The 13289-nt window shown below is 26.4% G+C and overlaps 1 protein-coding gene across 1 annotated transcript in view; it reads right to left on the bottom strand.

The window, feature by feature from the left end:
• Window positions 1-8078, bottom strand: part of LOC136986284 (uncharacterized) — a 76447-nt gene extending 68369 nt beyond the window's left edge. The window contains 6 exon segments of the mRNA XM_067283778.1: window positions 9-135; window positions 207-276; window positions 365-555; window positions 632-717; window positions 803-915; window positions 7822-8078. Coding sequence (XP_067139879.1) covers window positions 9-135; window positions 207-276; window positions 365-555; window positions 632-717; window positions 803-915; window positions 7822-8053 — 819 coding nt within the window. The 5' untranslated portion in view covers window positions 8054-8078.
• Window positions 8079-13289: the final 5211 nt, after the last annotated feature.

Here is a 13289-nt window from a genome sequence, read left to right on the forward strand (position 1 = left end):
ATAATTACTTCTTTAGTAAATGCGTCCATAGCATTAACACATCTGATAAATTCCCTACCATAAGAAGACATATAAAAGATGGTATCCGACCATAACCACGGCTTCGTCATTCGAGAGGTAAAGTTTTCTGATGCTCTAAAATTGCAAAAAAAAGTCTACAAAGACCATATTTATACAAAATTCGGATATTGAAAACGTAAACTTACTCTTTTAAGGCATTCAAGTATGGAGAATCGTCATTTTCTTGTGCTCCAACATATTCTCCCATTGCAGTCTCTGTTATAATTCATTAAATTGCAAATTTTGCTTTAAAACTTTCAGATTATTGTTTGATTTGAATTAAAATGCAAGATTTAAAACTTACCACATAAAATATCTAGCGAGCACATAGTTATGAAAGGTACTATATCGAAACATTCTTTGCCAATCTCTTCTCTGAGTTTCTTTACAAGTCTTTTAGCATGTTCTTCAATGGTGGGTACAAAATCTTCCAAAATTCGGAAATGGAAAGCGGGAGTCAACAACTTTCTTCTCTTTCTCCATTTATTTCCAGAACTATTAACGAAGAATAAAAAAATAAGATTTGAAAAAATAATTTTATCAATTATAAGAGGATTTATCTAACAATTACCTCGTGATCAATCCATCTTTGAACCACGGTTTTAGAAACTGATATACGAATGGTTTCTGGAGGATCGTGTTGCTACTCAAGATAACCTTCACGTTTAAAAAGAATTAATTAAGATTTCATATAAGATTTATGTAATTTATGTAGGCCTATATTTAGGTTATTGCCTCTTACTTCCACAGTTTCTGGTTTGAAAAAAACCACAATTGGTCTCAAACCGAACCAAAATCTCAAAATTCTCCATTTATCGAAGATATGGGTTACTCCGCACAATGCTTGGAAACATACTAAAAAAGAAACAGCAGATTAAAAATATAAAGTAATGAAGAGCTGTTATTCTTTACATAAACCATTTCATTATAAAATATTGTTAAAATATTAATACTATTGAAATGATCTTCACAAAAATCAAAGATATTGTATTCAATTAGCTGATGAACAATGACGAACTTCGGTTGTGCAAGGCCTTAGGAAGAAGGTCATACGAGGCCCTATTTAATAAGTTTATATGTTGTAAAGTTCGTATAGTTGCTATTGTAAACGGTCTACGATTCTAGTTATTATTGAATTTCGAATATCAAGATCAAGTATAAACAAGCATAAACAGGATAACCCAAAAGCTAATTAGCTGTGATTTGTTTTTTTAAGATTAAAAATAGTTATAATACTGGCCTATCTGTATTTCGGCGTGTGTTATGCCTTAAAAACGTGGCATACTAATCAAAAGCCCGTTGTGCCCATGTTTTTTCATACTTCTTTTGTTATGTGAGCCCATGACCTTTTAATCGTACCCATTGTGGATTCGGCCAAACTCACAATGGGGGCAGACCACCCTCGAAGAATTCAGAGATTTTTCGATCGCCTGGATTCGATTCCGGATTCCCCATGGTAGACTGACGTCTTATTCATACGGCCTTTATGGCTATATCCAAAAATGTCATCAATGAAATATTTTTTTATTTAATGATATATAATAGTTTATCATCAATATCACAATGATAGAAATTATAAATTTAACTAAGCTAAATTGCAGCCAATTTGTACAGTACTAGCATATATGTATGCAGGTTATCCACTATACGGTAGGCTACTAAGTTTAAGCCATCTTTCACGTTTAAAAACATTTAATAAATATGATTTACACATTTACATTATTACAAAATGCATTAAAATTTAATCTAAAATCGTGATAAACTCATCTGACTGTTGAGTAAAGAAACCTCAGATCGACCCATTTTCTTCCAAAACACATCACGAAAATACTATTTATTGTTATAATTCCTATAATAAAACATTATTAAATTCTATAATGTCTTAACCTATAAATTTAAAAATTGAAAGTGTTATAAATTCATTTTATTGAGTGCAAAACATTTATTTTTCTTTTCAAATTTCGAAATTTTCTTCAAATATATAAGTGAAGAGTGAAGTTGAAAAGGAAATATCTGACAATTAAATAGTGATGTATGTATTTATTTTAAAAATAATATATAACTTTATTTTCTTTATTCTTTTCGACATTTTTTTGAATTTATAAGTTGTAGAATTTCATGACATATTTTTAATACAATCATTATTTGTGTCATTTCTAATTGTATATAAGCCCTACTGCAGTAAATGGGTCAGGTCAATTATTATTCTCACTTTTGTCAGTTTATTAATATATATACTTTAAAAATATCATTTTCTTTTAAATATTAATCGAAATTTTTATTTTTTATACTCGAAATTAATTTAATTTAATATTAAATATTAACAACAGATGGCGACACATGTTATAAATTTATGCAAAAGTTTATGTTACATTATTATATCTTTTATATTTTATTTAACGAATGAATTAATTTTTATCATTTAAAATTCTATATTTTTTCTTCTCTTACAATTTAGAATGGTTCATATATTGCAGTTACAATATCCTCCTTGGATAATTATAAAAATCAGCCAAACAAGCTTAAATTCAAATGTGAATTGTGTCGCAACGAATTATGGTTCTTGGGAAATTTTGATCAATTATGATCAAATGATCAATTATGAAAGCCTTCAAGCTCGGAGAGACGAAGCAAAAAATGGTTACGCTCAGCATATTAGAGAGTTCTTATTGAGCTGAAATGTGGTAACGTTATCAGTTACGTACACTGAGTTCCTAAATATAACGTTCGGACAGACGTTTCTGTTCAAGACGTTGTATTTGAAACTTACTCTACGTAAGAGTATATGTCACAGTTTATGTCACTGATACGAACTTACACCAATAAATTTTCAATTGGTAGGAGAAATTACGCTGTAACACCTGACATGTAACACCTGACATGTAACACCTGACAACACAGATCAGTCGGAACAACTAAGAGCAGATTCATTAACATTAACAACGTATACAAACATCTACAACGTTTAATTAAGAAAATGTGAAATTTGATAGGTTACCGTTGACTTTATTGATCCAGTAGAAGCGGTATTATATTAGATAAACGATAATTATGACTGAAACAAGTGTTTGATAGCTTCTATTCACGCGTGAATTAAGTTATTATTTTAAAAAATACAAGTACAACTAGCGTATGTAGTAGCAGTCGACTACAATGTTTTCAACATATTACAATATTTATGCTCCGTACGTCCATCATATTGAGGATACTGTATTAATATTGTAATGTATACTTTTATATTATACTCTTTTTTGTGGGCGCAGCCATCTTTAATGAATTCTGTAGCTCAAATATGACTTCAAAACGTTTAATTCATTCGGAAGTAATGTCATTATAAAAGGCATTCAACAGAAAAACACGTAACAGCTGTTAAGTTTGTTGAATGCAGGAAAAGTAAAAACATAAACTAATAACTTTTTTAAACATTCCAAAATTAAAAAAGAAAATCAATTAAATTTTTAAATGTTACCAAGGCCTATCCACATGGAATTTTTCCAGCCATTTTTACGACTTAAACAGGACCACTTACTCATTAAATTTTGTTTTCTTAGGAGCCACTCCTTGGTAGATCACCCATGTGTTGCCTTACCTTGTATATTGCATTGGATATTATCATGTTTGTATTGACGATACCATCAATATAAACGTGAACTAAGTCTAAATTATCTCTTGACATATTTATAATGGCATTGATTATTTTATGAGAACAGTAAAATTTACATACAACGTATTTTTATTTATAGTAAATGTAAAGCTAATAGGCTTATTAAAAGTTCTAGTATATAATTTTATACATGGAATTTACGCAACTGTAACCTGTATAAAGGAAAAATACCGTTGGAATCGTTTTCTAAAACAATTTTTCTAGGTTACATCGTGAATAATAATACTGATAATGCAATTTTGATACATCATAATCTTCTTTGATTTCTGATACAGCATATGAATATATTAAACCTAAACTATTTAACTTTATTTTCTATTCTATTGTTGTTATTATTATTATTTTTCTACTCGAAATTGTGTCAAAGCAAGACGGTTGGTCATTGTTACGAGGAAGTAGGAAACGTAAAATATTCACGCTTCTTGCTTACAAAGTTTTCCTCTTCTTAATGCCCTTGAAATTGAAATCGAGAGTGTGTAGCTTACCATTACCGACGAATTAATGATTTAAAAATCTCGAAATAATTTAATCGCCAAGAAAATCATTAAAACTAAATTTAATCAATTTTTAATGCTGTTTAAATTTTAAATTTTAGATTAGTTCCATTTAAAGAAAGGTGTTTTGAGGTCGCGCTTGCAACACATACCTTAATATTTTAAGTATAATCTTCAAATTTTCAGAAACTAGTACAAGAGAATTACTTATGGAAATGCCTAAACCAGTATACTATAAAAAAAGGTTATTTTCTGCCTTATATTTAAAAGATGTTCACCTAATTGATGAGGGCATTATTCAGTTTAGGAGATATATAAGGTACTGATAGCTTCGTGTGTGTGTGATAACTCTCTCATTGTAATAATTTACTACGTGTGTGTAAGAAAGAAAACCCTTACAACATATATTAAATATGTTAAAACGGGGTTTACGTATATTTAACTTGCTATCAAAACAACCCCAAGTCATGACAGCTTTGATTAATGGGCCATTGATACATTAATTGTACTTAACGAGGAAGATTAATCAAAAGACTTTCTCTTTCTATACACTACTTTCCTCACGAGGAAGTTGAAATTGCTATAAATGTTATTTTTCTTTAAAGGAAAATAATAATTTTTTTTCTAAATTTTAAACTATTTTACGAAATCTATACATGTAGAGAGCCACAGAAAGTAGATTTACATTATGCAGAGTTACAGACATAAAAATATTTTAATGAATGCAGCAGAAAGAAAAAAAGAAAAATAAATAAATTAGCCCACTGGGTGAGTCTGTTTAACCTCAAAAGGTCGTTGACTTCAGTTGAAAATTTTACTCCCAAATCTAATTGTTTGAATTTTATTCTTTAAAATGACGATTTTTGTTCTACGTTTTTAGAAATATCTGAAAAATATTCCTGGAGAAATCACTTATAACAACAGGAAAGAGATATAAGTTTGTAATGTACTTTTGTGCTTTTTCCATTTTTTTGTATCAGTGATTCTATTTATTATGTAGGATGGAACGGGTGGTACTTGATTACAACCCGAAACTAACCTATTCTGTTAAAGTTACGCACCAAAAGTTTGCTTCCGAAATGAATAAATGAGGAAATTCTTGAATTTTTGACGTCTCAGCCATTATAAATAATAAAGAAATACGTGAAACTTCTCACAATCTTATAGCTGAGACTATACGTAAAAAAGTATAGCTCATAATAATTTTTTATTATTCTAATTAAATGTATAATAGTGATAATTATAAAGCTAACACTTAAATTTTTGTTCCAGTTTTAAATGTTAAATAGCCTAATTAATGAGGGTCCTTAAACTCGAGATTTCGTTGACACCGATCGCATTATCGGAAGTTACAGATACATATAATTATTATTAATTAATTGCTGTAAAAAAGGAAAAAGATAAAGATTTAAACTGCAAATTTTACTTTAACGTAAGGAATTTAAAGTTTCAAATACAGTAAAACCTGTATAAAGCGGAAACCTGCCTAACCGGAAGTATTACAAGGTTCCGATTTACACAGGTTTTATAGTATTATACACAAAAAAATCCTATAAAATGTTTTCAGAAAATCACAATATTTCAAGTACTTTTAGTATAAGGAAAATTGTTCATTTAAGTTAATTACAAGACACTAAAATTTGTCTACATCAATATTCTTTTACGTTAAATAGAACCGAGATAAACAGACAGACAGCGACGTGTTTGATATGGAAATTTAATAGCTGATTGAATATAAGTAATGTAGGTCTTTGCCAGATTATTTCCACTTAAAAACAAGTCAAACAACTCGAATTATATTGAAACTATAACTTATAAATATCAATTAAGCAATATAATGAATTACTAGAAGGTAAGTATTGTTTAAAATTAAATCCGGTATGGTAAGTTAATAGGAAGATATTAAATTAAGGGCAAGGTTGTGAAGTAATATACTTCCTTCAAGATCTTCAAATTGCTGGAAGGTAGATTACAACCCAAATACCAAATATTTTCCCTCTTTAGTTTAGTTGAAAGCTTACTTTCGCATTAGATAAATCGGGATTATGTCAGTAGAATGTCGAATCATGATCGTGTTTTGAAAGTCATTATGACAAGCAAATTTATCTATTTTAAATAGATTTACATAAATATCGTGGCTTTATATTTGATAAAATGTCAGTACAGCTTTTACGATTTCTTGCATGTCATTTTTTTCAGTTGATATAAGGGTTATTGGAGTGATGGAGTGAGGCAATGCAACATATGACAGATTTGCCAAGGAAATATGCCTCTCGGAAGGACTTACTATGGAAAACTTGCCCTCTATTTATGGTTTTCGAAAGGAAACTGGTATTCAGGGATTTTCTATGATAAAGTGGACCCTATATGGTATTCAGGGATATATATATTTAAACACTTAAAATTTACAGATAATTTAAGAACGTCTAGAAAACTTGATTTTTCTAGTAAACTCTCGTTCATACAAGTTTATAATGAAACAAATTAATCATTAGATACTTCTATAAAGCCACTTACTGTGCGAATATTGTATGAATAAGGAATAATAGGAAAAAACTACTTTTTTCTAGAAGAAAAGAACTCCGTGCAATGACTCGCATCTAATATAATACAGTTTTAAAGTTTTTAAAACGGTTTTTAAAGATAAACATAATATTTTATTACTTAAAAATGAAAAATTTTTAACATTTCTAAAAAAATAAATGTTTTTCCTAAAAAAATATATAAAAGCTTTATTATTTTTCTTAAAAAAGTTTTACTTCACTTAATATTCAGTAAAGTAATATTCAGTAAAGTAACCCTTTCATTAACATAATTGAATAATAATTACTTTATAAAATTATAATTAAAATATTTTTAAATTATACTAAGATATTTAAATTAATTAATTAATATAATTATTATATTTTTTTATAGTAAGATTACTTTATTTTTATATAAAAGTATAAAAAATAAATCTATAAATAATTTATAATCCTATATAATAATTAAATGAATTATTCTTCTAAGTGAGAAAGCAGTTAAGTTAAATAATAAATTTTAAAAATTTTATATTATAATTTAATATTGTTTTTATATAGGAAAAATAAATTAATTTTGTTTATTATTATTTTATTTATGCAAACCTATTACTAACCAATTTAAATATATTTTACGTCATTAAATTCTGCTTTTTTGTGAATTAATAAATTCCATTTTGTGTTTACTCCATGGGCCCAGTGGGCTGTAAAAGGGCCTTCCATCCTGGTTCGGCCAGGCCCACAATGGGCCCCAGTGATGAGGGACGGGGATCTTCATGTTCGGACGAATTTCCACAAAAAATTATTATAATTTAACGCTTTGGAGGATCCGGGATTCGATTCCGGATCCTCCAAAGCGGTTAAATTAATTATGAAACTTTATTTTTATTAATTAAAACACGTTTTTTTAAAACTTTTAACTAAATTTATTAATTAATAATCAATAAAATTAACATTTGCATTACTTTAAAGTAATCTTTATTCAAAAGTAATAAATGTAACATGCATACTATAATATAATATAACTGATATACTAATATTAATATATATATATACTGCATATTAATAAGAATTATCTACTTACAGACATTACAACTAGTCACTTTGGCTTTCAGTAGTGTTAATGAAATGACAATTCCAACAATTATCGGTTGAGCCACGCATCCTGGGATCTTCCAAAGGACGTCAGAGGACCTTAATTTAACATATAAACAGGTGAGAGTAACAATAATTCCCAAAAGAGTAGCCGTCCACCATAAAGAACGAGAGGAATAATCGGGCAGAAAATGACCGAAAATAATGGGTTGGAATGGCATAACGTTGACCTGTCACCCTTCAAAATTGCACTTAATATCCTTTCAATACCGTTATATAGTATAGGATTCTCTTTTATTCGCTTTCACTATCACGTGACCAGGTAAATACCCTATCATCGCATCTCTATTTTTAGAGGATAGAAACACCTGGTAAATGTGGGCCGTTAATGCTTCTCTTACGCTTTATAATTATTATTTATCAAGTTATATTAAATAATATCGAGATAATATGTTGCATATAATATTCTTAGCATCTCGGGGGTGATTTATAAATAAATTGCTGCATACATAGAACGTAGTGTGTATGTGTGTTGAATAAAACAGCTTCTTCGACAAGATGGTATGTATAATTTATTTATGGAAGTATTTATGAAGTGTATAATAGAATTAATAGCTTATTATATTATAATTATAATTGTTTATTAAATGTTTTAAAAATAAAAGTTGTAATTACTTTAGAAAAATCAAATTAGAAAACCATATTCTTTGGTTAAAATTATTATATTGTTTTTATAAATATTAGAGATAATTATATATATATATATTAAAATATATAATAAAGAAACTGGAATTTGTATTATACAGAAACTTCCTTTACATTTCAAAAAAGTAAATAAAAATAAAATCGAATAAAATTGTTTTATTTTTTTATTTTTTAATGCTATGTTAAAATAGCAAATGATAATATAATTCTTCGAATTTTATTTTATTTCTCTTATTTTTTATGAAGCTTCCAAAAAGCTTTATTTTTAATATTCTAAACGCTTTTAAATCAATCATGAGAGTGATATAATGAAAATATAACTTATATAAACAAATATACAGAACAAAAAATATGCTTTAAACATAAGTTAGTGTGTTAAAATACCTCGTTACTTTTCATGGGAGAAAATGAAATTTCGCCCTTGAAAAACTTTAATTGTTAAAGAGGCAGTATTTTTAATTAATTATTTTATATTGCTATAATATTATTATTTATAAGATTATACAGTATCAAACATTGAAATTTCATTCATTAGGGAGGTTATTTTATATCTACCTACCTTAAATAACAGTAAAAATCCCTGTTTTCTGTTTAAATTTTAAATTTGATTATATCAAAGACGAATAAATCCTGCTAATTTCAAATTAGAATTGTTAAAAAATTCTAAGTTTCATTCCCACGTGGATTTTATATACACAGAATGAAACTGAATGATTCAGCGGCATTTAAGCAACTACAAAATAATATATAATAAAACAATACTTGTAAATATTATATTAATATTGATATAATTAATAAGTATTGCCCTTTTAGAGTATATTTTTTTAAAACTAGAGGTAAATAAAATTCTGTTCTACATATGTACTCTTGCAGTTTATATATTTCATTACTTTGAGTTGAAAATTTATAATTTAAGGAAGTTAAAAATTGAAAGTTTGAACTAATAAGGAAGAAAGTGTTTTGCACAAATTCCATTTATTGCGACGATATCTTCAATTTTACACCTATTTAATTTTATTGCAAAGAATAAGGATTTAACTTATCCACTTTTATTATCGCCATATAATTACTTGCTCCATTTTCCTTAAAAGTCTTAGAAGATAGGACAATGCTCTAACTCTCTCCTTATTAAAATTTAATTAAATTCTTTTATCTGATGAAAATATTTAATTATTTAAAAATTATTTTAATCGAGTTATTAAATGAAAGTATTTTTAGAAAGTGAAACCGCAAGAGATTTTTTAATGACGTCATTTATGAGTCGAATAAGTTTTCTGTTCATTGATAAAGTTTCAATTTTTTAATTTTAAAATCAGTGTAGAAATTTCAATCAGGCACACGAAATTTTCTTATAATAATATTCAATTAATCATCCTTCTTAAATCTTGATAAAGTAATGGGACTGAAATTAGACAAAATCATGATTTTACAGCATTTTTGTCTTGTAAAAGTGAATCTAGTTCAAGAAATAAATTTCCTATGCCTAAAACATTCTTTTCTCTATCTGTATTTTTATAAATAATAAAACTATAAAGAAAAATTAACGAATTTTTTAATATTAAACCATAGAAAACCATATTAAATTACAGAATATTTTAATTGCCTTTGTTCCAGAATTTAATGATAATTTTAACTTTATTTTAATAGCTGTTTCGTCAATTTTAATTGACGACGAAATATTAAAAAATATAGTTTTGTAATCTATTTTAAAATATATTATTTTAATTTTATTAATTTTATTTTTCTTGCAAAATATAGTAAATTGTGTAATTCGATATGTAATTTGATAGGTAATTATTAATACTTATTTTATTTAAATTTTAGTACGAAAAATTACATTAAGGTAGAGATTAAGTACTGAAATTGATAGTTTATACTTTTTATTTATTATATTAAATATTTTATTTGAAATTAGGACCTGAGAGGAGGAGGTGAAACACAAACCAGTTAAACACTTGGGCTTATCTTCTCGGAAAGTCATAAAAATATATAAAATAAAATAAAAATAATAAAAGAAATAAAACCAGACTTTTCACATAAAAAATTGCATAATTTTTATGCCAGATATTTTATATAAAAAGAATAAATTTTGTGGTGTTTCTAGATCTGATGCATACAGGCTAACAGGCTCTATTCTATCCTGACTTGGGTTAAAGACTTCAATATAATTATAATCATTTCATATTATTAGAAGAAAGATCGAGCTAAATAAGGCTGTGTTCTGACAGGCTTCTCTTACGTCACGGTAGGCCAAATAAGATATTATTTGTAACGCCTTACATTACGCCTTCTTTTATTTGCCAGAGATGTAACGTAATGTAACGTAAGTAAGAGTGTCTTTAAATGTGTGACAAAACTCACTTATACACATGTATATACAAGATCTAAGAGTTCACTCTTCATCCACACGGTACAGAGATGAATGTATATTTCCACGTTCTAATTTGGTCCCTAATATCGGTTGTGGTTTCTCAGTATTGAGTTATTAAATATTGTTGACAGATCTTTAATTTGTGAATAATTATCCCGTTTTTTAAATATTTATTCTCTTTTCTTTTCTGCTTCGTCACAATATGAAGCTAAATTAAAAAAGAAAGTAACGTAAAAGTTACTAAATTACAACGTTTAGAGAAAGTGCTCTATTTAGAGGTTGTTATCGTTCATATTTACTTTTAACAAACTTGTACATAGTACCACTATTTAAAACCTTTCCTCCTCTATTCTTCAGCTAATAAACATTATTAAAAATCAGAATTTTTTTCGAAAATGCTGCATAAAATAAAATATACGTTAATAAATCATAAAAATTAACACGTAAAAAAATAAATAAACCTTTAAAATTCGTACAAACTTTAAGAAAATCCTAAATATAATAATAACAAATACAGCTAAAAACCTATTGTTATACACTTAATAAAAATTTTAATACTTTCCTGATATTTAGCATAACCTAGAAGCATATCATTTATCAATTTTACATATTAAAATTTCGCTAAATACAAGTATATTTATACTTAAACATGGGATTTATGCTTCTTTACGGAGACATATCATTTACTAATGAAATTTCCACTTTCAAAAACAATTTCACTACTAAAACAAAGCAAATAAACTAAAAAAAAACTTAATTTTTGTATTATAAAAGATCCCTAATGCCCGAATTTGACCCGAATATTCTCTTAAGTTCTGCAATTTCCTGCATGGATAAAATATATTTATAAATATAAAATTATTATTATTTTTTTATATTAGAAATAATTATTTTATTAATATCTACGTATATAAGTGTTACTTACTTCCTTTAATAACCTATGAAATTTTTTCTTGCTTGACATTCATCAATACAATCACAGCATTATTAAATTCTCTTCTAGATAATATCGACTTATCTGTTATATACCAGTCTACATCTTCTAGATAACAGGACAATTTAATAATGTAATTAACGTTAATAATTATAATTAACGTGTTAATTATTCGATACTTAATTAAACTTTTAAATTTTTATCGTTACCGTTTTAATTATTGCTTCCTTGCAATAAATAGGGAAATCTTTTTATAAAATTAGCTGCTTTTTAAATGAAATTAAATTATCATAAAAAAAATAAATTAAGGTCTACCTGATGAGAATTGTGCCAGATAAATAATTAATAAAGAATTTAATTTTAAAAGTAATTCATAAAATGTTTTAAATCTGGCTTAAATTAATTAATATTTTGATTCGAAAAATAAATATAAAAATTTATAAAATAACGTGGAATAAATTAAAAAAATAAAAACTTTTATTTTTTTTAATTATCTGACTAGAAATTCCATACTTTGTAGGCATTTTCTATTTATAAACAATAAAGAATATATAAAATATTAAATCATTTTCATTATTTTTAATGCTAATAACGAGTAAAACTTTCATTAAGTCTGACACCCCTCGAGAAATGATATATGAACTCTCTCCATCTTCTCACTCTTTTGATGTTTAAGAACCAAAATTTAATAGCATCAATACCCTATAAAGAGAAAAAATCCTGCCAATTTTCAAGATTTTGTGAGCTTAACCGAACTTATGATAGGCCTAAAAAAGCCTATTTGTGCCATGGGCCTGAAAAAATGGCCCATCATCGTCTTAGTGTTCAACGCGGAAAGATTGAAATAATGCATTAAAATAAATTCATTTTATTTAAAAAAAAACCTTTCTAAAATGTTTATATTAAGTCTATATAAATCATATTAATTTACAATTATTATATAGAACTTCATAAGATGTAACTTGTATTATTAATATTATATGCATTTACATTAATCTTAAGAATATTAATATTTTTCTCCCAAGGGAAAAGACTTCTATTTAAAAATAAATTTTATAAATTCTTTATTATAATTCTATAAATATTTTCAATACAATATAAAAAAGCAGCGAAAAAATACAGCCTGTAAGGATAATTATAACTATGTCAAACCCTATGTAATACGTACTAAATATGAATGAATTTTTATAACAATTTTAATCAGAAATATACAGGTTTAACAACATATAACAATAATTATTACGTGATAAGTGTATTAACTGACTTCCATTTTAAAACGGAATTCTGTCAAAAATTCGATAGATAAAATATATTTAAAAAAAATTCAATATAACAAGTTTAAAAATACTCTTGTATTACCAGTATTACATATAACAATAATTTATTTATAATATTTGAGTTTAACGTCTGATAGTAATTATTGTTGTCTTCCATTACAGATGGGATT

This window comes from Centruroides vittatus, unplaced genomic scaffold, assembly GCF_030686945.1.
Source record: "Centruroides vittatus isolate TY-2023 unplaced genomic scaffold, ASM3068694v2 scaffold_1015, whole genome shotgun sequence".
In the NCBI taxonomy this organism is placed as follows: Eukaryota; Metazoa; Arthropoda; class Arachnida; order Scorpiones; family Buthidae; genus Centruroides; species Centruroides vittatus.